Source organism: Calidris pugnax, unplaced genomic scaffold (assembly GCF_001431845.1).
Source record: "Calidris pugnax isolate Ruff unplaced genomic scaffold, ASM143184v1 scaffold10, whole genome shotgun sequence".
Lineage (NCBI taxonomy): Eukaryota > Metazoa > Chordata > Aves > Charadriiformes > Scolopacidae > Calidris > Calidris pugnax.
This window is the reverse complement of record NW_015090795.1, coordinates 3,658,224-3,683,165: the sequence shown is the minus strand read 5'-3', so window position 1 is coordinate 3,683,165 and position 24,942 is coordinate 3,658,224. Positions and strand designations below refer to the sequence as shown.

The following is a 24,942-nucleotide window of genomic DNA, read 5'->3' as shown; positions in this document are numbered from 1 at the left end:
GGGGGGGGGCGCGCATGCGCGGAGCGACTGGTGGGGACAGCCAGGCCTTAGGAGTTGTGAGGACCTGAGAGTGGCTGGAGTTAACTCTAGGGGTGTATATATCTAGGGTATCTATACATATGTCAGTGTATAGACGTATACGGAGGGGACTTTGGGACTCCTGGGGGACAATAAGTCTTATGAGGAGAGGCTGAGGGAGCTGGGGGTGTTCAGCCTGGAGAAAAGGAGGCTGAGGGGAGCATAGAATCATCTAGGTTGGAATAAACCCTTAAGATCATTGAGTCCAACCGTCAACACTAACAAAATCACCACTAAACCACATCCCTCAGCACCACGGCTGCCCAGCTTTTAAATCCCTCCAGGGATGGCAACTCCACCACTGCGTGACAACCCTTTCAGTGAAGAAATTTTTGCAAATATCCATCCTAAACCTCCCCTGGAGCAACTTGAGCTTATTTCCTCCTGTCCCATTGCCTGTTCCTTAGGAGAAGAGACCGACCCCCCCCGGCTACACCCTCCTTTCAGGGAGCTATAGAGATCAAGAAGGTCTCCTGGTCTCACGACCAGGATGGAGGGAGCTTGGAGCAACCTGGTCTGGTGGGAGGTGTCCCTGCCCAGGGCAGGGGGTTGGAACTCGATGATCTGCACTATTTTCCCCCTGGCGTGGGGCAAAATAGTCTCACAGCCTTGGGAAGGGCATCAGCCCCGGGAGCTGGGCACTGAGGACAGGGATGCCTCTGGTTTTCTGATGTCCCTCAAGCTTTCTACTTGTTCTGTTGAAGAGCTGGGTCAAGTCTGTCCTCCGTAGCATCCATCCATGTTTAGATTGAATATCTGGATGAGGTATTAGGATGAAATCCTTGACTGTGAGGGTGGTGAGAGCCTGGCCCAGGTTGCCCAGAGAAGCTGTGGCTGCCCCATCCCTGGAGGGGTTCAAGGGCAGGTTGGAGGGGGCTTGGAGCAACCTGGGCTGGTGGGAGGTGTCCCCAGCCAGGGCAGGGGGGTTGGAATTAGATGATCTTCAAGTTCCCTTCCCACCCAAACCATCCCACGATTCCGTGACGGCCCTTCGGGAGCTCTGGGGGTGCCCAGGAAGCAGACGAACCCCTGGATTATTCACAGCCGATTTTTATGAGTTTCTCGTCACCGAAGCGGGAAGTTCCCCGGCGCTGACCGGTAGCACGTCAGGGGTTAAGATCCGCCCGGGGCCGTTCCGGGCTGCGTGCGGGGCCGCCCGTCGCCGTTGGCGGCCGCGCCCCGGGGCGGGACGGGACGGGGGCGGGGGAGGCCCCGCTTTTTCCGCCGGCGGCGGCGGCTGGATTATTCACAGCCGATTTTTATGAGTTTCTCGTCACCGAAGCGGGAAGTTCCCCGGCGCTGACCGGTAGCACGTCAGGGGTTAAGATCCGCCCGGGGCCGTTCCGGGCTGCGTGCGGGGCCGCCCGTCGCCGTTGGCGGCCGCGCCCCGGGGCGGGACGGGACGGGGGCGGGGGAGGCCCCGCTTTTTCCGTCGGCGGCGGCGGCGGCGGCGGCGGCACTGGCACTGGCGCGGAGAGATGGCGACGAGGAGCGGGCTACTGTTGGTGCTGGCATTCGCCACGCTCCTGCTGGTGGCCCGCGGGCAGCCCGGTGCGGCGGAGAGACGGTGCTTCTGCCAGGTGGGTTCCGCCGGGGGACGGGACGGGATGGGGTGGGTGTCCCGGTGCCTCTCTGGGCATCGGGGGTGCCTGGGGAGAAGGGCTGAGGGAGCTGCGGTGGTTTAGCCTGGAGAGAAGGAGGTTGATGGGAATCACAGAATGGTTCAGGTTGGAAGGGACCTTAAAGATCATCCAGTCCCACCCCCTGCCCTGGGCAGGGACACCTCCCACCAGCCCAGGTTGCTCCAAGCCCCCTCCAACCTGCCCTTGAACCCCTCCAGGGATGGGGCAGCCACAGCTTCTCTGGGCAACCTGGGCCAGGCTCTCACCACCCTCACAGGCAAGGATTTCATCCTAATACCTCATCCAAATATTCAATCTAAACATGGATGGATGCTACGGAGGACAGGCTTGACCCAGCTCTTCAACAGAACAAGTAGAAAGCTTGAGGGACATCAGAAAACCAGAGGCATCCTTGTCCTCAGTGCCCAGCTCCTGGGGCTGATGCCCTTCCCAAGGCTGTGAGACTATTTTGCCCCACGCCAGGGGGAAAATAGTGCAAATCATCGAGTTCCAACCCCTGCCCTGGGAAGGGACACCTCCCACCAGACCAGGTTGCTCCAAGCTCCCTCCATCCTGGTCGTGAGACCAGGAGACCTTCTTGATCTCTATAGCTCCCTGAAAGGAGGGTGTAGCCGGGGGGGGTCGGTCTCTTCTCCTAAGGAACAGGCAATGGGACAGGAGGAAATAAGCTCAAGTTGCTCCAGGGGAGGTTTAGGATGGATATTTGCAAAAATTTCTTCACTGAAAGGGTTGTCACGCAGTGGTGGAGTTGCCATCCCTGGAGGGATTTAAAAGCTGGGCAGCCGTGGTGCTGAGGGATGTGGTTTAGTGATGGTTTTGTTAGTGTTGACGGTTGGACTCAATGATCTTAAGGGTTTATTCCAACCTAGATGATTCTATGCTCCAAGACCAGGCTGGCTGGGCCTTTGGGCAACCTGGTCTGGTGGGAGGTGTCTCTGCCCAGGGCAGGGGGGTTGTAACTGAATGATCTTTAAGGTCCCTTCCAACCGAAACCATTCTATCCTTCTGCCCACTGAGCAGCCCTATGGCATCTTCCATGTCTTCTTATCTGTGTTTTCTACCTGTCCCTAGCAGAAATGGTGGGTGTTTCAGCTGGGGGAGCAGTTCTCCCCTACCCACCCAGGTGCCTCTCATCAGATGTTTCAGGGATGTGTGTTGCTATAATGTCTGGCAGCTGCCTCATCCCCTTTCCTGCAGGTCTGCCTTGTCCTTCCTCCCAGCTCTGCTGTCCAGGAGACAGTGTGGCTGCAGCAGGTACCTGATACCCTGCCATACACAGGGTGAGCGGGGCTGCCCCACTCATTAAAGCTCCTCCAGTGTTAATTCCCCTTGTTGATGAGCGTGTTACTGTCTGATGCTTGGTGCACCTTCTGTTGACGTACAGCAATGACAGAACAGGGTATATGTCAACTGAGAGATGGGACTGAGCAGCTGATTTGGGGGAATGGTGGCTATTCAGATTCCTTCTGACTTACCTTTAGAACAACAGGGTATATGTCAACTGAGAGATGGGACCAAGCAGCTGGATTTGGGGGAATGGTGGCTATTTAGATTCCTTCTGACTTACCTTTAGAATTGTGGAATGGTTTGGGTTGGAAGGGACCTTAAAGATCATCCAGTCCCACCCCCCTGCCCTGGGCAGGGACACCTCCCACCAGACCAGATTGCCCAAAGCCCCATCCAACCTGGCCTTGGAACTCATTGCAGAAGGACATTTGCAAAATCGAGGAGTGAAGACGATGAAGTGTATTTGGTGCTTTATTTCTGTTGCCTTTTAAAGAAGAGAAGCTATTGTAGAGCCTTCTCCTGCTGTATTAAAATTCTAGTACTTAAATGCAAGTCGGATACTGAGAGTGGAAAAAGAAAACAAATGCAGTGTGCCCTTGGGTTTGGGTTTTCCTTCTGGGTGGCTCCTGACACTTCAGTTTTGGGTGGAAATGGTAAATATAAGCTATGCTGATAAAGAACCGAAAAGCACGTGTTTTGATTCTATATCTCTATATGGTTCATGCTTGTATGTTTCCTGCCTAGCAGTGAAGTTTGTTTCCTAAGAATCAAGGTCTGAGTCAGGAGGGTGGTATGGGGTAAGAGGCTCCAACCAGTGAAAGAACTGGCACAGGAGTGTCTCGCAGGTCTTTTTTCCTTGGGTTGGAGGAACTGGTGCTGTACTTCATACGCTGCTGGTTTGCGACAATGCATTTCTTGTTTATGGAGCAGCTTGAGCTTCAGTTCAGTTTTCAGCGCAAGGGCTTAGGGGTTTTCCAGATTTTATTGCCTTTGGGAAAGCGTGTTATGTAGGGCAGCGTTTCCCAGCCTCACAAACCACCTCACCTCTTAAAAACACCCCCGAGGGCTGCCTCAGCTTTTTGTAAAAAAATTAATCTGCTCATCATCTTGTGCGGAACTGGTCTGGTGCTCTTCATTTACCACCAAATAAAATACAGGGCAAGCCTTTAATGGTGTCTTTTACCCTTCTTTGTTAATATACCTGAAGGCCTGGGTAGAGCTTCTTGTTTCCTCCTGTGAGCCATCTCCTGGGCTTGTCAGATGAAGAAACCTTGTCGTGGGGTGAGTGGAGGAGCTTTGACTTGCCTGTCAGCCCGTGTCAGGGCAGTTGACAAGGGCTGCTTTCGAGGGCGGCTGCCGTAGCAACATTTCAAATGCTGACTTAAGCGGGGCTGTAATTCTGGGATGGGTGTTGTGCTCCCGTCTGTCTGTTCTGCTTTTTATGACTGTTATTTTAGCTCTTTGTTTATTTACAGAAATTACGAACCAGTCTTGAAACTCTTAGTGGAAATGTCCCTCTGTCACTAAAAGCGCTTGAGTTTCACGTGCTGTTTGGTTTCCCATCTATCTCGTTAGCGCTGAGTACTGGAGCACTGGGACCAGTTCTGGGCTTCCCAGTTCCAGAAGGACAGGGAACTGCTGGAGAGGGCACAGCAGAGGCTACAAAGATAATGAGGGGCCTGGAACATCTCTCTTACGAGGAAAGGTGATGGACTTGGGTGTTTTTAGTCTGGAGAAGAGAAGACCAAAGGGGGATCTGATCAACACCTATAAATACTCAAAGGGTGGGTGTCAGGAGGATGGGGCTGGTCTTTTTTCAGTGGTGCCCAGGGACAGGACAAGAGGAAATGGGCACAAACTTGACCATAAGAAGTTCCACCTAAACATGAGGAGGAACTTCTTTGCTGTGAGGGTGGCAGAGCCCTGGAAGAGGCTGCCCAGGGAGGTGGTGGAGTCTCCATCTCTGGAGACATTCAAACCCACCTGGACACGTTCCTGTGCAACCTGCTCTGGGTGGACCTGCTTTGGCAGGGGGTTGGACTAGATGATCTCCAGAGGTCCCTTCCAACCCCATGTGATTCTGGGATTCTTTGAATGACATTTCACTATCGGAGTTCCCTGGAACTTTACGGGCAGCTCGTCCCCCACCCAGATATTCCTGTTTGCAGCAATGCTTTAGTCAGCCCTGAATCAATTCTCCGTATTCCTGGTAATTATTGCTCATTCTCTGTTTACACAGTGATGCAGCTGCACGGAGCTGAGGTGCTGCAGGTGTTTGGCAGGCTGGGATCTTGACTGGGTTTCTGGCCTGGCACAGGGCTGGTTGCCTTCAGGGGCATTTCTGTGGTCAAGACGTTGTCATTAGGGGTGAGCCTGGGCACTGGGAATGAACTCTTAGTTACCCAGACAGACTTTCAAGCCGCTCTTGTGTTCTGTTGAGCTGGTGTTCACCTAACAGCCTTCAGGGCAGGAATTTGTATGTAGCACAGTTCCCCATCTCCATGGGGTGACTCAAGAAGTAGCCTCCAACTGTAGAACATCTGGAGAGCCTTCTTTGCCGGCAGATGCTTGGAGGTGCTATCTGACAGCACTTTAGCCTCTGCAGTTTAGCCCCATCCTGAGACTCCTGCATGAGGTTTGCTTTTATGTGAGCTCCAGAAGCTCCAGTCCTTGTTTTCTGGGTAAATGATGGGGAGGGAGAGCACCTAGGCCAGCATATGCTGCTTCCAGGGCAGATGATCCAAGGGTTGGAGTATTGCTGTGATGAGAGGCTGAGAGAGTTAGGAGGGTTCAGCCTGGAGAAGGCTCTGGGGAGACCTTAGAGCCCCTTCCAGTCCCTCAAGGGGCTCCAGGAGAGATGGGGAGGGACTCTGGATCAGGGAGGGGAGCCATAGGACGAGGGGGAAGGGTTTGACACTGAAAGAGGGAAAATTGAGATGAGATCTGGGGAAGAACTTCTTTGGTGTGAGGGTGGTGAGAGCCTGGCCCAGGTTGTCCAGAGAAGCTGTGGCTGCCCCATCCCTGGAGGGGTTCAAGGCCAGGTTGGAGGGGCCTTTGAGCAACCTGGTGTGGTGGGAAGTGTCCCTGCCCAGGGCAGGGGGGTTGGAACTGGATGATCTTTAAGGTCCCTTCCAACCTAAACCATTCCATGATTCTATGCTGGCCATGACTGGCCTTACCTGGCTGGAAGCCACTTGCTCCGAGTCTGGCACGGGTGAAAGGGGGACCTGGCTGGACCGAGCGCCACAGGCACGGTCACAAATCAGTTGTGTGGGGTGACTGTAAGGAACCTTCTGCCGGGGCAGCAGAGAAAGCATCAAGCTTTCCATCAGCCTGGCACTGGTGTGGCTTGTCTACCAGAGCAGGCAGCTGCTGGTGAAGTTGGTACAGGCTAAAAGCCACCTCCTCAGCCTCTGTAATGTTCCCTTCCCTGTGCCCTGTTGCAACTGCAAGTGGGAGGTGAAGTGTTTTCCTTCTTTCCTGCCAGCTGCACGGTAGATGGTGTAGGGTTTTGGGATGGAGCCCAATCCACTGCCATGGGGACACTTCTGTGACCCTGGTGGAAGGAGCAAAAGGTGGTGTGAGACAAACTGACAGGAGCCTGGGGTGGAGGCAGAGGAAGATGAAGCGAAGGCCAAACCCAAGGATTATGCTGAGTCCACGTGTGGTGGTGTTCCCACCTGTGTTACGCACACGAGGTGGGTACACTGTTTTTGAGGGATCAAGAGTGACCACGGTGGGGCTGAATGCCTTCCTGAGTGCTTACTCAGCAGCCACTTGTGTCACATCTGTCCCAGCAGCTCCGATGAAGCTCTTCCGACCGGGCAAACCCAAGCCCTGCCCGTCGGTCTCCTGCCAGGCTCCCACACCTCTGCCAGGTGGGGTGATGTCTCTCAGAGCCCTGCTTCGCCGATGCCAGCAGGCACAGGGCACACGTTTGGGAGAGGATCAGCTGATGCTTCATCTTAAACAACCGCTCTTAATTATTACTGGCTGGAGATGTCGATAAAACACTTTCTCCCCACCTCCCGAAAATATTTGAAGGCACCGCCCATTGTAGGACATGGTTTGCACATGCTGTAGCTCAGCTGCTGTGACAGCAGGAATTAAAACCCAAAAACAAGTAGGTCTCTGGCTGCTTATGGGTCTGAAAGAAACAGGTCATGGGGTGGCTGGTGGTCATGGAGCAAGAGGGAACTTCTGGGCTGAAGAACGTGCCCTGCCAAGTGGTCTGGTACTTCCCCTCCCGTGTCTCAAAGCGGGTCATCACTTTGGTTGTAGCATCACTGGGGCTTTCATCTTGATTTCTGAGGAGACTTGGCTCTTGATGCTGTCTTTCATAATCCTTTGGCTGTGGATTTTGGTGGATTGGGCACATCCAGGTGGTGCCACCAAGCCTGGCTGAGCTTTCTCAGCAGCCTGGTGGCTTAGGAGGCAGAGCGGGATGGTCAGCTGGCCAGCGATACCTCCTTGGGAAGCACCTCCATGTCACGCTAGGAAAATTGCCCATTTCTGCACGGACTGACTGAAATCCTTGGAGGAAGAAGGAGTTTTTTCCCTCTGATTTGAGCAGAGCTCGAGCCTTCCCCTTTGCCTGTGCTACCCCCATGTGCAGGCACATTCTTGGTGGCATTGGGGCTGACCTTCCCACTGAGCCGCAGATATTTGGAGATCTCCCAAGCATGACCTTCACCTACTCCTGAATATTATGGGGGCATCTGCAGTGCCTTCACCCTGGATTATTTTCAGGATGATAATAGTTTTGCCAGGTTGGTTCTGGCTTTAATTGGTCACTAGAGGTAGCAAAGATGGGCCTGGTGGAAGTGGTGATGTTCTTTCAGTTGAGGTGCTCCATGTTACCCCTTCCAGGGCTGCCATTCCCTTGGGGTGATGTGTTTGTCCGGTGTGGATACAGAGAGCAGCTGAAGATCATCCACAAATCATTTTGTCCGGCACTTTTCCACCCAAATTAGAAGCTGCTGCCTCGAAGGATCCCAAGTTTCCAGGAAATAAAAGATGTGGCTGGTTGGGTGGTTGTGGTTTTTTTTATTGCGGTTGGTTTGTTGGTTTGGGTTTTTTTTTAATTTTGAAACGGCTTTAAATTGAGCAACTGGATTAGCAAATTGCGGCTGGTTTTTTTTCACAGGGGTGATTCAGGTTAGTGGAAAGCTTAATTGCTGTGCTGTTAATCTTCATTACTATGTGAAAATGCACGACAGGATACAGTACGTGCGTGAGGATGGGTCCGTGGGCTTTGATGTGACCATGAGAAACAGAAATGAGCCTCCAAATGAGGTGTGTTAAGAAAAAACCCTACTTGCTTGAGTGGAGCAGGATGTTCTGATGTGCTCTAATAGATTTCCATTTGTTCCTCCTGAGATCAGTGTGGCCCAGTCCAAAATATCAAACCCTTTTGGATAAAAAAAAAAAGCTGTTTCCAAAATTACTCTTTCCTGGTATGGGTCAGTCTGGATCTAGAGCCTGGATTTCTTCCCCCTCTCTCCAAGGTTTCCAGGAGGAAACTTGCCCTCCCCTTTAAAGTGCTCCATGCTTAATCCAGGCTGTTTTCCTTCCCCCCTCTTCCCCTCTGAGAGCAAGTGCTCCCATTTCCACCTTCCTTCTTGGAAGGAGGGCAGGGAGCTTCATTTCTCCAGCAGTAATTAATTATAATGGGGCTTATTGAAACTCATGTGTAGCTCTGGCTGAGTTATCTGAGGGCTCTCCGGAAATGCGTCAAACCAGGTGGCTCATCTTTCTCACGTGGCTATTTCCTCCCTGTATATAATAATTTCATATAATAAGTGGCAGCCCCTTAAATACAGTCCGGTGCCACCTTTGATCTTGTGCATCCCCCATTTTCCTGTTTGTTCCTGTACTCCCCTGGGGACCATTTATGCCACCGCTGGGCAGTGCACCCTGTCACACCTCATAGGAGCTGCCTATCCTGATGATTCCAGGCTGGTTCTGCTCATCTCCTTGCTTTCTTCATGGAATAGTTTGGGTTGGAAGGAACCTGAAAGACCATCCAGTCCCAACCCCCTGCCCTGGGCAGGGACACCTCCCACCAGACCAGGTTGCTCCAAGCCCCCTCCAACTTGGCCTTGAACCCCTCCAGGGATGGGGCAGCCACAGCTTCTCTGGGCAACCTGGGCCAGGCTCTCACCACCCTCACAGGCAACAATTTCTTCCCCACATCTCATCTCAATCTCCCCTTTTTCAGTTAGAAGCCATTACCCCTTGTCCTATGGCTCCCCTCCCTGATCCAGAGTCCCTCCCCATCTCTCCTGGAGCCCCTTGAGGGACTGGAAGAGGCTCCAAGGTCTCCCCGGAGCCTTCTCTTCTCCAGGCTGAACCCCCCCAACTCTCTCAGCCCCCCCTCCCAGCAGAGGGGCTCCAGCCCTCCCAGCATCTCCAGGGCCTCCTCTGGCCCCACTCCAACAGGTCCATGTTCTTCTGCTGTTGGTGGTCCCAGAGTTGGACTGGGTTGGGGGGGGTGTCTCCCCAGACAGGAGATTGGGCATCCCCCCCCAAAATACTGCACTGTACATCTCTGTCCTCTCTGCTCCCAGGATCTTGTAGGCTTTCTGGGACAGGAGTGACAGGAGGGTTTCTTATCACAAACTGTGGCAAACATCCCATTCTTTTGCCTCGTAAATCAACAATACTCACGTAAAACAACTGCTTTGGTCTTAAACCTCTGAATTTGTCTGATCCTGGGGAATGGCATCCTGCCACGTGTTCTCTTGCTACATCAACATCCAGGAGAAATCCCCGGCGTCCTGTTAAGGCTGAATGAGTCGCAATGCTTCCTTTTTTTTTAATTTTTTTTTTTTTTTGGTCAGGGTGATTTCCCTAAGCACTCATCAGGGCGTGTGGGGAAAGCAAAACTCCTTCTGCGTTGGGCAACTTGGTCATCCAGACGGTAAATCTACGTGTCAGAAAGCCACAGCTGCATTTCTGCTGCGTTTATTTTTATATATTTTTTCTTATTACTTTTTTTTTTTTCTTCAGGGCTTGCACACAGCTTTGTTGAGTTGTTCAGGATGATGCAAGAAGCGTTGCCTTTCCACATGGCATTTAGAACAAATGTTTTTTCTTGCCAAACGGCTCTCCCAGGCCAGGAGAGAGACACGGTGCAGTTGCTGTGGTTCTGATTAAATCAAACAAAGCTGGTTGACAACAAGGACTCTCTTTAAGAGCTGTCATTTTTGGTGGCCTTATTGCTTGCCTGGCTGGTCCCTTCTGCAAAGGTCGGCTCTCACCCATGTGTCATCTACAGACCGAGGTGGCTGGTCCCAAATGGGAGCTGTGAGCCCCCCTATGTGGGGGTCACAGCTCTTAAAGCCACCAACATCCCCTGTCTCACTGGATGTGTCCCCAGCAGAAACATCTGTGGTCTCTATAACCCTGTCTGATGTGCAGACAAGGAAAGAAAACTGTGAATTTTTTTATGATCAGTGTGAAAAAGTAGAGCCTAAGTTTTTTTTTTTATTAATTTTTAATTATTTATTTATTTATTTTATTTTTTTATCCAACAGGTCACTGGTCATTTAGATGACTGCACCTGCGATGTAGAAACCATTGATGCCTTCAACAACTACAAGCTTTTTCCTAGGCTGAATGAACTTCTGGAAAACGACTATTTTAGATACTACAAGGTAACTTTCTCATACAAGAATTAGATTATTGCATGAATTTTGTGGGCTGCTGCTTCTTATTTAAAACAAACAAAAAAATAATAATAAAATCTTCCTTGAAGTTATTTCTGATCTTTTTAAAATCAGGTATCCCCATTTTAATACTTATTTTTAGCAAAACAGTAAGTCTGACTCTTCTATTGTCAGGAGAATCTTAATGTGATACAACAACATGCTTCTAAAATAAATTGCACGTTTTTAAAGATAGAGAAATAGGATATTTTAGTTAGAAGGAACCTACAACGATCATCTAGTCCAACTTCCTGACCACTTCTGGGCTGACCAAAAATTAAAGCAAATTATTTAAGGGCATAGTCCGAATGTCTCTCAAACACTGATGGGTGTCTCTACCAGACCCACAAAATCTTGTTAAATGTTAATTGTTTTAAAAGAATGGTACATGATACTGACTCAGGGACCAGAAAGACGGGTTTGTTAATGTCCTCTCCCCTTCCAGTGTTGGGATTTGTAACAGAAATATTAAGATTGGTCAGAAGGAAGCAGGGACAGAGATGTCTGTGAGTGAAAAAGCATAAGAACCTTGCTCAAAGTTTTGTTATCTGAAGTCCTGCACTGAGAGGCTGAAGATGTGTGTGATGGTAAACCAAGGTTGGCTTGGTGGCACGGAGGAAACGTATAACAGGATAATATGTTCTTTGTAGGTCAACCTAAAGAAACCGTGTCCTTTTTGGAACGACAACAGTCACTGTGGGATCAGAGACTGTGCTGTAAAGCCCTGTCCATCTGTAAGTACCAAATCCCTTCTTTTCCCCCTCTTCTATATTGGGCTTTTGCAGACCAAGAGGAAGAAGCAGGGAAATGATTTACTCTTTTTTACCAAATCCCTTCTTTTCCCCCTCTTCTATATTGGGCTTTTGCAGATCAAGAGGAAGAAGCAGGGAAATTATTTACTCTTCGTTATTGTAGCTAGAGCAAAACTGTGGCTTCAGAGCTTTCTTAGGTGCAGTAATACTGAGAAAACCTTTCAGAATTTTGCATTTTGGGCTAAAGAAAGGTTGGGCTTTTAATAGCTGACCCTCCCTGAGCAGCCAAAAACTTGGCCTCGTCCCTCTTTTATTTTTGGTATCAGTGAGATGAGTTTTGGGGCAAATCAGTGTTGTTACAAGAAGTGCCTCTTGTGTGAATTTGCCAGAATATTCAACCTGTTGGCCCATGAGCTACGCTGTGATTTGCAGCTTGGGCTGACAAATTTGACCAGGACCTTTCTCTTTCCATGAATTGGCTCTTTCCAAGTCCTCCGTTTCCCAGAACAAAAGCAAATGCTCTTTTCTCTGTATCCTGGAAAAAAAAAGGAGTTTGTTCTCTGGGCTAAAAGAAAACCTCTTGACTGCAGGTGTCTGGCTGGAGAGAAAGGGAAGAGAAAGTGAGTGAATCAGGATTCGGTTGCTGGGTTGACAGGGGTGGTGACAATGCCACCCAGCCTGGCTTTGTGGTCAGTGTGTGTGGTGGTGCTGCTCCTCAGCAGCTGCCTTACCCTTCAAACAAGTGTCCTTTGCTTCCCTCGTCTTCAAAAAGCACCTATTATGGACTCAAAATCGATTGATTTATTTATTTTTCCTCAAAATAACCCTAAATTTTGTTTAAATATTTTTTTTTCCTTAAAAAGGATGGTTTTGGTCATGTGCATGACCAATGTGACAATAACATTAGTAGCAGCTAGAAGTTGTTCTTAATTTAAGTGCTGACTGTGTGGCTGCTGGCTTTAATTATTTTGGTTTGGGTCCATTTCATTCTGAAAGCAACGAAAATAACCCTTATTTGTTATTTAACTTTTCTCTTGCTGTGCTGCTCCCCATGGTGGTGTTTTCTTCCTGATGGAAGTGGTTTTATTGCCTTCCTACTGATGGAGGACATGGAAGTTGAGGAGAACTTAGGGCCTGAGCATCTTGTGGGCCCTGCTAGTGTTGCGTGGGGCTGGTGAGGATGACGTTACGTGATGGAGTGAGGAAAGGGAATCATAGAATCATAGAATGGCCCAGGCCGGAAGGGACCTCCAAAGGCCATCTAGTCCGACCTCCGCGCGGTCAGCAGGGACACCCCCAACTAGACCAGGTTGCCCAGGGCCTCGTCGAGCCTCTCCTTGAATATCTCCAGGGAAGGGGCCTCAACCACCTCCCTGGGCAACCTGTTCCAGTGCTCCACCACCCTCACAGTGAAGAACCCTCTCCTCATCTCCAGTCTAAATCTGTTCCCCTCCAGCTTGAAGCCATTGCCCCTCGTCCTGTCACTGCAGGCCTTTCTAAACAGGTTCTCCCCAGCCTTCCTGTAGGCTCCCTTCAGGGACTGGAAGGCTGCTATTAGGTCTCCCTGGAGCCTCCTCTTCTCCAGGCTGAACAACCCCAGCTCCCTCAGCCTGTCCTCGTAGCAGAGGTGCTCCATCCCTCTGATCATCCTTGTGGCCCTCCTCTGGACCTGATCCCTCAGGTCCATGTCCTTCTTATGTTGAGGGCTCCAGACCTGCACACAAAGGTTTTGGATTATGTATATCAGGGGCCAGGAGGTGAAATATCTGAAAAGAGGTGCCTGGGCTCCTGCTGGGAGACAGGATGATAGAATCATGGAATGGTTTGGGTTGGGACAGATGCCAGATGTTGGCCAAGCACAGGCAGCTCTGGCTCCTCAGAGGTTTATATCGGCTTCCTCAACCTTCACACTTGGGTAAGCAAAACATAACCTGACATAGTGCCTGAGCAGAGGTGCTCCATCCCTCTGATCATCCTTGTGGCCCTCCTCTGGACCTGATCCATCAGGTCCATGTCCTTCTTATGTTGAGGGCTCCAGACCTGCACACAAAGGTTTTGGATTATGTATATCAGGGGCCAGGAGGTGAAATATCTGAAAAGAGGTGCCTGGGCTCCTGCTGGGAGACAGGATGATAGAATCATGGAATGGTTTGGGTTGGGACAGATGCCAGATGTTGGCCAAGCACAGGCAGCTCTGGCTCCTCAGAGGTTTATATCGGCTTCCTCAACCTTCACACTTGGGTAAGCAAAACATAACCTGCTGAAGGCTGCTGACCTTTTGAGAAGGAAAGTCTTGCGAAAAAAGTCAAAATAAAATAGCAAGAATATTGCTTAACCCCGGACTGTGGAGGAGCTAGAAATGGGACGTGTTGTAAGCCATGCCGAGCGCTTTGCTTCCTTCCTGACTCCTTGAAACCGTGGTCGCCTTCCTCAACGTCTTTCTCGACCATTAGGCTGAAAGGCCTCATCAGCCTCACGTGTAGCACACTTTGTCTTTTCAGGATGAAGTCCCTGATGGAATCCGAGCTGGAAGTTACAAGGTAGGTGTGTCCCTGGGTGCAAAATGATGCCGCTTTATAGGACCAGCGTTGTGTCACTGCAGCTGATAAAAGCTGCTTTAACCAGATGGGCAGCATCTGTTGGGATTCTTACCCTCTTCCAAGGGTTTGGCATGCTCTAGGGCCCGTGAGGTGGCTGTCCTCAACTCAGGTGTTCTCCTCCACTGATGTGGAGCAGTTGAGGAGACTCCTCCAAGAGCAAAACAGCAGAGGCTGCTGTGAGTCCCAGCACCGCTCAGCCCCATTGCACAAGCCTCTGAATAACTGCAGAAATCCTGTGGAAATACAGGGGGAATGAATCATGAAAGTCTTTCTAATGCTTAAACTGGCTGGTGCTTTAAAGGCGGAATTATAACAGCAGAAAAAATGCTTTTTTTAATCCTCCTTTCTCCCCGCCCCTTTGCTTTTCAACCCAGTATTCGGAAGAAGCCAATAGCCTCACTGAAGAATGCGAAGAAGCCAAGAGGCTTGGAGCTGTCGATGGCTCTTTGAGGTTGGGCTTCTTTTTCCATAATCCTTACTTTTCTTGAAGGAAACCTGGGATCTCTGCTCTTTCTGATAGTTTTTTTCCTTTTTCTTCCCAGTGAGGAAACCCAGCAGGCGGTGCTGCAGTGGACACAGCACGATGACTCTTCAGACAGCTTCTGCGAAGCCGATGGTACGGGGGACCTGTTAGATCTGACAAGCTTTGTCCTGGGATTTTAAGCACCTCTGCAGACCTTTCTGGCCAACATGTAATATTTCAGCAAGCCTGGAGCACACCCAGCGTTTCTTCTCTTTTCCACCCCCCTCGGGCTCGGAGTATTTTGAAAATAACATGATGTAAATATTTCAGAGAGCTTTTCCCCGCTGCAACGGGTCAATGAGTAGCAAGTGCTGTGCTCTGGCCTCTCTGGAGGGGGATGAGCTGGTCTCTCTGCTGGCAAAGAGTGTCCAGGATGTGAAGGGGGTGGCTGGATCAGGCTTGGAAGGTGGCATTTTCCTTCTGGAGTGCTGGGTCAGTGACAAACACTTTGCTTCACAGATATCTATTCTCCTGACGCCGAGTACGTGGATCTACTCCTGAATCCTGAACGTTACACTGGCTACAAAGGACCGGATGCCTGGAAGATCTGGAACAGCATTTACGAAGAAAACTGCTTCAAGTAGGTGCTTTGGGAGACAGGTTCCACGAGCCCACAGGTGCTGATTTTTTGTGGAGAGGCTGCGTGTACTTAAACTGCTTCATTATTCCCCATCCTTTGCCCAGAGAAGCTGTGGTTGCCCCATCCCTGGAGGGGTTCAAGGCCAGGTTGGAGGGGGCTTGGAGCAACCTGGGCTGGTGGGAGGTGTCCCTGCCCAGGGTAGGGGGGTGGAACTGGATGATCTTTAAGGTTTCTTCCAACCCAGACCATTGTATGATCCTTCCTGCCTTCATTCCTATGTGATGTTGTCCTGGGCACACAGTCATTTGGCTGCAGGGAAGTAACTACTTCTGCTGTGCTGTGTTTCTGCGCAGCGAGGAGACAGTTGTTTATTTATATATCTTATTGAAATGATTATTTTTTTTCCCCTCTTAGGCCTCACAATGTAAAGAGACCTTTGACATCTGGTAGAGGTGAGTCATTTATTTATCTCACTATGTGATTTAGTAGCGTATGATCCTAGTTCCAGGAACAAGTAAATGCTTTCTGAGCTGCTTCTACTAAATGAGAAACACGTTGTAGCTCTTGATCGAGGGTAGAATTTTATGGCCATCACAAGGGCACCTGGAAATGTGGCTTTCTAGCATCCATCATGGGAAAGAAAGGCTGATCCTCCACTCCTGGCAAAAGTGCAAGCTTTGGAGGGGCTGGGAGCAAGCCTGAACTCTGAGCTCTTCCTGGGTCCCTGGTTTCTGTACTCAGCAGCACCAAAACCATCTGTGATGGTTTGAAACGAGAACCTGGCTGGGATCCTCTGTGGAAACCACCCAGTAAGAGAAACCCTGCCCTAGAGGCTAAGGCTAAATGTGTAAATGAAAGTAGGGAAGGGATTTGGAAACGAAAGAGCTTCTTGCTAAGAGACCCCATGTCTCTTGATGCCCCATCCTGCCCAGGCATCAAGAACATCACCAGCTTCGCTCCCTGTTGGTTTAATGTGCGGTGGTTTTACTTCCTCTGCAAATATTGATCCTTCTTGTGTTGGTCGGGTTATTCAGGAGCATTTCATGGTGTTTTCTGTGTTCAGAGGGTTTCTAAACCACCCTGGAGAGGCTTGTTCTCCTGTCAGAGCAGATTAACAGAGCGATCTTAACATTTGGGCTTTGGAGGTTAATTTTGGTCATGTGTAATTTTTATCTCCTCTTTTCTCTCCCTCTACCATCCGGGTTTGGTGGTTTTGGTTTTTTTTTCCATCAGGAGACGATGGAGGTGAGTGACACTATGTTTGTTTTTACTGATAACAGAAACAAATGGGGCATCTTTATCACGCTGTCACGAGCTGTAGCGTTAGATAAGGCACCTGGTTGGCAAAACCCAGGCAAAATCCAAAGTTGTCCTGAAATTCTCTGAGGTCCCTGTCCCCAAGACCAGCCCATCCTTGGGTGAAGGTCTTAAAAAGAATCAACAGGGGTTTTTTTAGAACACAGGTCCTGTTTGAAGGTTGTCACTGAAGTGGCATAAACCTTCAGGAATGGGACTTTTGTGGTTTTCTTAGCACTTGTTATTGCTGAGAAAGCAGCTCTTGGGCTGGAGCTTTGAGAAGACTTGTAGCCCCAAAAGCCTCTGACATCTGGTAGGAGCTGGGTGTCCAAATCCCTCAGGCTCTGCAATGTTGGGGGAAACATCTGGGAAGGGCTGTGCCCTGGAGCTCTTCACCTTCTGCAGCACTGGGCCTGTCTATTTGGCACATCTTCGTCTCCAAATTATCACCAAATTGATGTTCTCCAGATTGCTTTCAAGCATGTGGTGGGTGAAACACTGACTTGTGTGGTTGCATATGCTTGGTTGCACTATTTTATTTTATTTTTCATAAAAATACCTGTCTCCCCATCCTGGCTACCTCTGGGGTGGTTTCAGGGCAGCAGATTTGGGCAGCACCCTCCCCTCTGTGGCACGGGAGGGCAGAAGCCCTCCTGTGCCACAGAGGGGAAGGTGCTGCCCTTGTCTTACTCCTGGATCATCTTGTGCTTGGAAGGATGTGGCCAAAAGCATGTCACAGTGTGTTAAAGGCCTCCTTCTGCTGTGGGATGTCTCAAACTGATGCACTTGTTCTCCTTTTTGTCCCCAGGGCACACGTTTTACAAGTGGCTAAAAGGTAATCCTTGCTCTTAACTCGGTTCCTCTTCCCAGGATGAAGGTGGAATGGCCAAGGGAGTGGGTGGGAGTTACTGACCCTGCTGGGGTGGGATTAGATTTCTGCCCTAGACCTGGGAGAGAGAAATTCAAGGTGTGCTTTCCATATCTTGAAGTACCCATTTCTTTTTCAGGTGTCTGCGTAGAGAAACGAGCTTTCTACAGACTCATTTCTGGTCTCCACGCGAGCATCAACATCCACTTGAGCGCCAGGTACCTTCTACAAGGTAAATGCTAATTTCTGCTGTAGGGATCCTGCCTCAGTCCTAAATTGGCACTTCTGTGGCTCCACTAAACGCTTGCCCCATTCCAGCAGGCTTCAGGCCCACTTCTGTGCTCTTCCCTCCCCTCCCTCAGCAGGCAGGTTGTGTGACAGAATCAGGAATGCAGCGACCACGTGGCCTCCGGGTCTAAAAATGGCCGTAGCGTGCTCTGTACTGAGACTTCCAGCACGTTATTCCTCCTGTTCTTCCTCCAGGGTTATTTTGGAGTGGGTTTCTAACCTCCTACAGCAGCCAGTCTTCATGGTGGTCGCTTCAGCCACCATCACACCTCGACTGTGAAATGCTTGGCTGGGCTTTTCCCAAGACCCTTGATCCGTTTCCGTTTTTCCTTTCTCCATAAATAGCTATCTAAAAAAAAAAATAAATCTAAATTGCAACCCCAGGGGTTGAAAAATCAATGTGAAAACAACTTTTGTGTGTCTTGCCCACGACACACCGTTCCTGCCGCGTGGGGTGCAGGTTCTGACGGGCTTCCTGAAGGATTTAGTCCTGGTACCTGTGGACCGAGCCGACCACCTGTATTCTGCTAAAGCTTACAAAAATGAAGCACAGATTTGTAGATGGCTGTTGCAATTTGGATAAGTAATTTAGATTTAACCAAGCAATTATATTTAAGTCCCTACATCCCACATAGGCCTCGCCTGGATGTGAGTTGGGCTACATTAGGGTTGGGAGAGAGAATAACAGGGAAACATCAAAGGCAGGAGATGAGCTGGGAGTCAGCAGAGAGGATTAGGGAAAATAAGGTTGATTGCAGCCAGGCAAGTGTGTCTCTGCTTGGCTTGTGTAGAAAGAGGTGGCTTCTGTTGGTGAGAGGCTACAGAAGATGAGTCCCTCCCCATCTCTCCTGGAGCCCCTTGATGGACTGGAAGGGGCTCCAAGGTCTCCCCGGAGCCTTCTCTTCTCCAGGCTGAACCCCCCCAACTCTCTCAGCCTGTCCTCCCAGCAGAGGGGCTCCAGCCCTCCCAGCATCTCCGTGGCCTCCTCTGGCCCCACTCCAACAGCTCCATGTCCTTCTGCTGGTGGTGGCCCCAGAGCTGGAGGCAGCACTTGGGAGGATGTCTCCCCAGAGCAGAGGGGCAGATTCTCCCCCCTCGCCCTGCTGGGGGTGCAGCCCATGTTTTAAACAGAGTGTCAGAGCTCTGCAGGAGTTCTGCATCCCTTGGGGTTGGTTAAAAGCATCTTTTTCTTGACTCTTGACCAATTTGCGGTTGGTGAAAGGGCTGTGACTCCTCTAAAGGTTGGATCTCCCTGGTCAGAGTCGCCTTTCGACAGTGGGAGGAGGTGAACCAGAACTAAAACCCATCCACCTCACCCCATTGCTTTGGCTTTTTCTTTTTTTTCCGCTCTCTCAGATACGTGGTCAGAGAAGAAATGGGGCCCCAACGTTACGGAGTTCCAGCAGAGGTTTGATGAAGTCCTCACCCGAGGGGAAGGGCCCAGGAGACTCAAGAACCTCTATTTTCTCTACCTGATCGAGCTGAGGGCCCTTTCCAAAGTGCTGCCCTTTTTCGACCGCCCCGGATTCCAGCTCTACACGGGGAATAGAAATCAGGACGTGGAAGTGAAGAACCTATTGTTGGAAATTCTCCATCTGGCCAAGTAATTACATTCGGGGAGAAATGTGGCTCTTTCCACCCTGGCACCTCTGAGCCCACTTAAACCTTTCGCTTAAAGCTCCTGGAAAGGCAGGTTTTTGGGTTCTTTCTTGTAGGGGGAGAGCGTGGTTTGTGCAGTAGAGTTGGCATTGCTGGGAGGACATTTGGTATCTCTATTCAAATTGCAAAACAGGGTAATTAAGCCCCTGGTTTAATAGTCCAGGCTGCCTTTTTGATTTAGCCGAGTTGGATTTAATAACCGCCTACGCGTCGGCCCTGAAATTGGCTCCGTGTTTGACTCACTCGTGGAACAACAGCCCTGGATTTGTGTTTTTGATTAGAAAATAATCCTAAGCATGTTGGTAAGAGAACTTTGGGCTGTTGGACAGAGTCTGAAGTGAGAAGAGAATTGCCTCCATCTTTGGAGACATTCAAAACCCACCTGGACATGTTCCTGTGCAACCTGCTCTGGCAGGGGGTTGGACTAGATGATCTCCAGAGGTCCCTTCCAACCCCATGTGATTCAGTGGTCCTGCGAATGGAAGATACTGGAACCACATGGAAAAGTGTGGTCTCCTAAAGTGATTGATACTTGAATTTATCTTGTCACCCTCCCAAAAGCACCCTTTGGTGCTTTTGCCTGTTAGAAAACAGACTCCACTTGCTTAGAAACCGTGGAGCAATTGCTGAAAAGGTCTCCAGGTGAAAATTGAAAGCCTCCAAGAGGTTTAAGAAACAAGCAGCTTGACTTAAAATACATCCTGAGATGCCCAGTGTCTGACACCTCTTGGTTTCAGTATCATCACCAGATGCTTCTGTGGAGCTGGACTTCAGCCATACAAACAAGCTGTGGAGAGATAAAACTCTTTTTTTTTTTTTTTCATTCCATTTCAGGTCTTTCCCGCTGCATTTCGATGAAAACTCCCTCTTTGCAGGGAATAAAAAGGAAGCTGCTAAACTGAAGGTAATTAATTGGGCAGCCCTTCCCTTTGGGGCTACCGAAAGGGGATTTTCAGCTTTGTGTCTGGGATAACACCAGATCTGAAAGGGATCCCAGTACACTCAGGGTACTGGATTGGGTATTTCTGATTAATTTGGCTTTCTGAATGGTTTGGGTACTTTTTGGATACTTGTAGGTACCCAAGGCACTTAGATCCTACAAGGCACAGGCAGGATGTGCCTTAAGGAGAGAGGGGGAACTGCTTCTGAGGACCCCACTTGAGGAAGCATTTCCCTAACTCAATCCCACTGAATTTAGCCTGAAATCCAGGATTAACACACTATTGGATTAACACACGGAAGAAGTTCTAATTAGTGCATAACCACGATCAACTTGAACCTCTTTTTTCCCCCCCAGGAGGAATTTAGGCTCCACTTTAAGAATATCTCGAAGATCATGGACTGTGTTGGCTGCTTCAAGTGTCGCCTGTGGGGGAAGCTGCAGGTGAGCTCCATGGGGGTGGGGGAGAAGGTCTGGAAGCACCTCATCTGCTGAGACCCCAGGGCATGGAGGGGATTTCTAGATACTTAGGAAGCCTCTGCCATCACAGCAACACTAAAGAAACAAAAACATCAATTCTGCTGCCTTCTCTGAGCTGTGCTAAGTGAAACCCAGGTCTTGCTCTCTTAAGATGATGGATGGAATTAAAAATAAATCTTTTGAGTTGGGCCCTGGGTGTCTCCCCACCCTTAACCCATCCTCTTTCTTCACCACGCACAGACACAGGGCCTGGGCACGGCGCTGAAGATCCTCTTTTCTGAAAACCTGATAGAAAAGATACCCGAAAGTGGCCCTTCCTACAGATTCCAGCTGACCAGACAAGAAATCGTTGCCTTATTTAACGCTTTTGGAAGGTTAGTGTGAGACTTTCTCCTCTAATTTTTCTTTTTTTTTACACAAGCTGCCGTGTTACATCCCATTTCAGCTTAAACAACCAGTTCTCATCGGGAATATTGGTGTTACCTCCCGCTCTGACCACACTTGGGATCTTATAAAGAAGCTCTTGATGATCAGATGACGTTAAAATGGAGGGCAAGAGCTGGAACAATTTAAAAGCACTTCTTCATGCTCTACATTTCTGTAAAGGATTCAAGGAATTTCTATTGATACACAGAATTTGGTAGTTTTTGAAGGAAACCGTGTGACTCCGTCCTGGCAGCACATTGTCCCCAGACAAGGGTGGCTTTTCTTGCTCTCTGCCCACATTAGAGCTCTCCCTCAGGCTTCTGGCTCCCACCAGTTCATTCCCAGCTCCGCACTGGTTGCCTTTAACAGGAATCCATCGGTCTGGCCCTTGTGGGGAGCTGGATGAGGAGGTTTTTGGCAGCAAAAGAGGGTAACGAGGCCTTTGGGAGGGAGAGGAGATTGCGAGACACTCGGGTTGGACGTTACAGCTGGGTGGTGTTGACAGACCTGGAGTTTCTGGCAAATGGGTTTTTTTTCAAAGGATTCTTCAGGGCGATGTCGCTGCCGACGCGTAAAGCTCAGAGCTCCTGTCCCTCCTCAAACCTACTCACTGCACCTTCTGCGTGGGGTGACCCTAATGGGCATCATTACCCCCAAAATACTCTTCCTGGGGATGCTGTGGTGCTGCCCTTGCACCAGAGGAGCTGGGTGTCCTTCTGCCTTTCTGTTGTCCTGTCAGCACGGCCTCTGGAAGCGGCACGGAGGAGACTCGCAGACCCTCTGAACATCTGTGTTGAGAGGAAGCTGAGGGCTGGCAGAGAGCCTTTTGCTTTCTTCCCTTCCCCATCTGCTGCCCAGCTAAAACTCCACCCTGGAAGTCCTCCCCTGTGGGGAAACACAGGGGTCAGGCAGCTTTTTCTCAAACTCCAGCCTCGTGTCATAGGGTGGTTTGGGTTAGGGACCTTAAAGATCATCCATTTCCAACCCCCTGCCCTGGGCAGGGACACCTCCCACCAGACCAGGTTGCTCCAAGCCCCCTCCAACCTGGCCTTGAACCCCTCCAGGGATGGGGCAGCCACAGCTTCTCTGGGCAACCTGGGCCAGGCTCTCACCACCCTCACAGTCAACAATTTCTTCCCCACATCTCATCTCAATCTCCCCTTTTTCAGTTTGAAGCCATTACCACTTGTCCTATGGCTCCCCTCCCTGATCCAGAGTCCCTCCCCATCTCTCCTGGAGCCCCTTGAGGGACTGGAAGGGGCTCCAAGGTCTCCCCGGAGCCTTCTCTTCTCCAGGCTGAACCCCCAACTCTCTCAGCCTGTCCTCCCAGCAGAGGGGCTCCAGCCCTCCCAGCATCTCCGTGGCCTCCTCTGGCCCCACTCCAACAGCTCCATGTCCTTCTGCTGGTGGTGGCCCCAGAGCTGGAGGCAGCACTGCAGGTGGGGTCCACCCACCTGGATCAGAAGAGCCTTTTAAAACAGACCTCCATCTTTTTTGCTGCTTGTCCAAAAGCAATTTGGGTTATCCAGAAACTCCTTAAACCCGAGGTTTCTCCTGGCTGGGAAGGGCAGGTCTCTCCTTCATGGGCCGTGTCCTCAAAGTCCCAGCTGGGACCTTCACTGATGCGGCTTCAGCAAGAAAAACGAGGTAGGTCGTTCAAAAAAAAAAACCACCCCAAAACCCTTCTACTGCAAGGACACTCTGTGACCCACCTGCAGGGCTGGTAATATTATGGTCTGTTTCTTTACCAGTAGTTCCTGGGTTTGTCTGCTCCCTGCTGAGCTCTCTGCAGTACCTTCATCCACCCCGTCTCTCCGTGTTTGCTTTAAAAAGAGTTTGGGAAATCAGTGAAGGTTGTAACCACAACCTCATTCAGCTGAAATTCTAGATGCTTCTCTTCCCCAGAGCTCCTTGAAGCTTTCCTTGATCCCAGTTCCCTTTCTCTTGGATTTGAAATAAGACGTGGGACATAAGTTGCTCAAGTGTTTCCCGTTTGCTTTAAAAAGAGTTTGGGAAATCAGTGAAGGTTGTAACCACAACCTCATTCAGCTGAAATTCTAGATGCTTCTCTTCCCCAGAGCTCCTTGAAGCTTTCCTTGATCCCAGTTCCCTTTCTCTTGGATTTGAAATAAGACGTGGGATGTAAGTTGCTCCAAGGTTTCCCTTTTGCTTTCCTCGCCCGCAGGATTTCAACCAGCGTCAGAGAACTGGAAAACTTCAGGAACATCTTACGGAACATGCGGTGAATCCACTGGAGAAAGAGAGAGAGACTTCCAAGTTTGATCCTCTCGGCTGTTCCGGGTTCTCCAAACAGGGACAAACACCATCATTTCCTCACACTCCCAACCACTACGTGGTGAAGGTCACTTGTGGGACCTCCTTTTGGCAGCTGATTGTCTGTAACCTGCTGATGGAGAAATATTTTGTACAAGGGGAAACAAACAAACAAACAAAAGCTACTATTTTGTGTGTATAAAGATGGGGACTATATGTAAAGTTTATTTTATATATTGGAAGATCATTCTGAATAACTTCTTTAACTCTTGCTGTGCTGTTGCTATGGATGAGACCCAGCTCTTTGCCTTCAGAAGCTGGAGGTGGGGCCAGAACTGTGATGCTGAATAAATTTGGGGGAAAATTCCTTGTCTGCTCCGTGATTCCAAGCAGTTCCTCTTTTTCCAGTGTCTCCATGCTAACTTTTTGCTGCCCTACCTCGATGCCTTCCTCGTACTGGTGGAACGTTTTCCTGGTACTGGGCTGCTCCTGGTGGTCTCTGCTCCTACACTTTGTAGGCTTCAGCCATCGTGTCCTTCTTGGAGGCAAGGAGAGATGAACCAAGCAGCAGCAGCAGCATGCTGGAAGAACCCTGCTACTCTCCATTTCTCTCTGAAGAGAAAATTGGGCTTTTTAGGAGCCCTGCAAAGCTTCTCAGCCTCCAGGTAGCACCCCTCCTCTTCCTCAGGTAGGGCAAGGGCAGCCAGGACCTGAGTTCCAGCCTCTCCTGCAGAAAGCAACTGGGAAGTGGTGGTTTTTCTGCTGCTCCCTCCCTCTTAGAGTCGGTTTGTCCTCGTTTGGGAGCCAGGAGCAGCCCAGGGGCTGCTCAGGGGCTGAAGCCAGGTTGAATTGTTGCTCCTCACAAGGACAAGCAGCTGGAGAAGTGGGACAGAGAGCTGCTGGGACAGAGCAGAGGGGCCTTCCCGGGCAGGGAAGGAGGGAGGAGACACCCTGGGGTGGCCGCGGGGACACAGCCAGCCCCGATTACACCAGCTGCCTTCGCAACAGGGGCAAAGGACAAGCTCATATGTGGTCGGTGGTGACACCCCCCCAGGACCAGGGGGTGAAAGAGTTGCACCACCAGCCGTGCTGCTTTTCAGCCTGAACCCCCCCCCCCAGAAACACACTTGTAGGGGGGGTGACACTTGAAGGTGTCACTGCTGTTGGCAGCGAGCTCAAGGCCACCCAGATAAACCCCTGCAAGGAAAGAAGGGAAGGACCAAGCTCTGGGGTTTCAGCTCCTCCACAGCCCCAGAGGAGGCTGGAAGGCTGGCAAGTCCCCAGGAGGGGACAAAGCACAGCACCTCCTGCCCTGGGAGCTGTGTGTGTGTGGAAGCAGGTGGTGATCTGAGCATGTTGTGCCTCAGGAGATGGGGACAAAGGGAAGCCCTGCCTCCCTCAGGCCCCAGAAACACCAGAGGATAAAGCACCCTGTCCTCTCCAGCCCCAGAAAAGCCACTGCTACAACGGGGAACCACAGGACCCCTCACAAAAGCCACCTCTGGGTGCTCTGCACCCAACCAGGTTCAAGCCCGGAGA

General features: G+C 50.4%; 1 protein-coding gene across 1 annotated transcript; it reads left to right on the top strand.

Moving 5' to 3' along the window:
* The first annotated feature begins 1,531 nt into the window (after positions 1-1,531).
* On the top strand, positions 1,532-23,786 carry ERO1A (endoplasmic reticulum oxidoreductase alpha). The gene is made up of 16 exons (XM_014936755.1): positions 1,532-1,658; positions 10,547-10,666; positions 11,368-11,451; positions 13,971-14,009; positions 14,444-14,520; positions 14,612-14,685; positions 15,052-15,172; positions 15,587-15,624; positions 16,406-16,417; positions 17,277-17,303; positions 17,476-17,568; positions 18,981-19,227; positions 20,118-20,187; positions 20,581-20,667; positions 20,944-21,077; positions 23,315-23,786. The coding sequence occupies exons 1-16, from the start codon at positions 1,557-1,559 to the stop codon at positions 23,373-23,375; spliced, it is 1,386 nt and encodes a 461-aa protein (XP_014792241.1). The 5' UTR covers positions 1,532-1,556; the 3' UTR covers positions 23,376-23,786.
* The last annotated feature ends 1,156 nt before the right edge of the window (positions 23,787-24,942 follow it).

Coding starts and splice junctions, on each gene's coding strand:
- ERO1A (XM_014936755.1), top strand. CDS start 1,557: ATGGCGACGAGGAGCGGGCTACTGTTGGTGCTGGCATTCGCCACGCTC. Junction 11,452..13,970: donor CTGTAAAGCCCTGTCCATCT/GTAAGTACCAAA, acceptor TTGTCTTTTCAG/GATGAAGTCCCTGATGGAAT. Junction 21,078..23,314: donor TTATTTAACGCTTTTGGAAG/GTTAGTGTGAGA, acceptor CCTCGCCCGCAG/GATTTCAACCAGCGTCAGAG.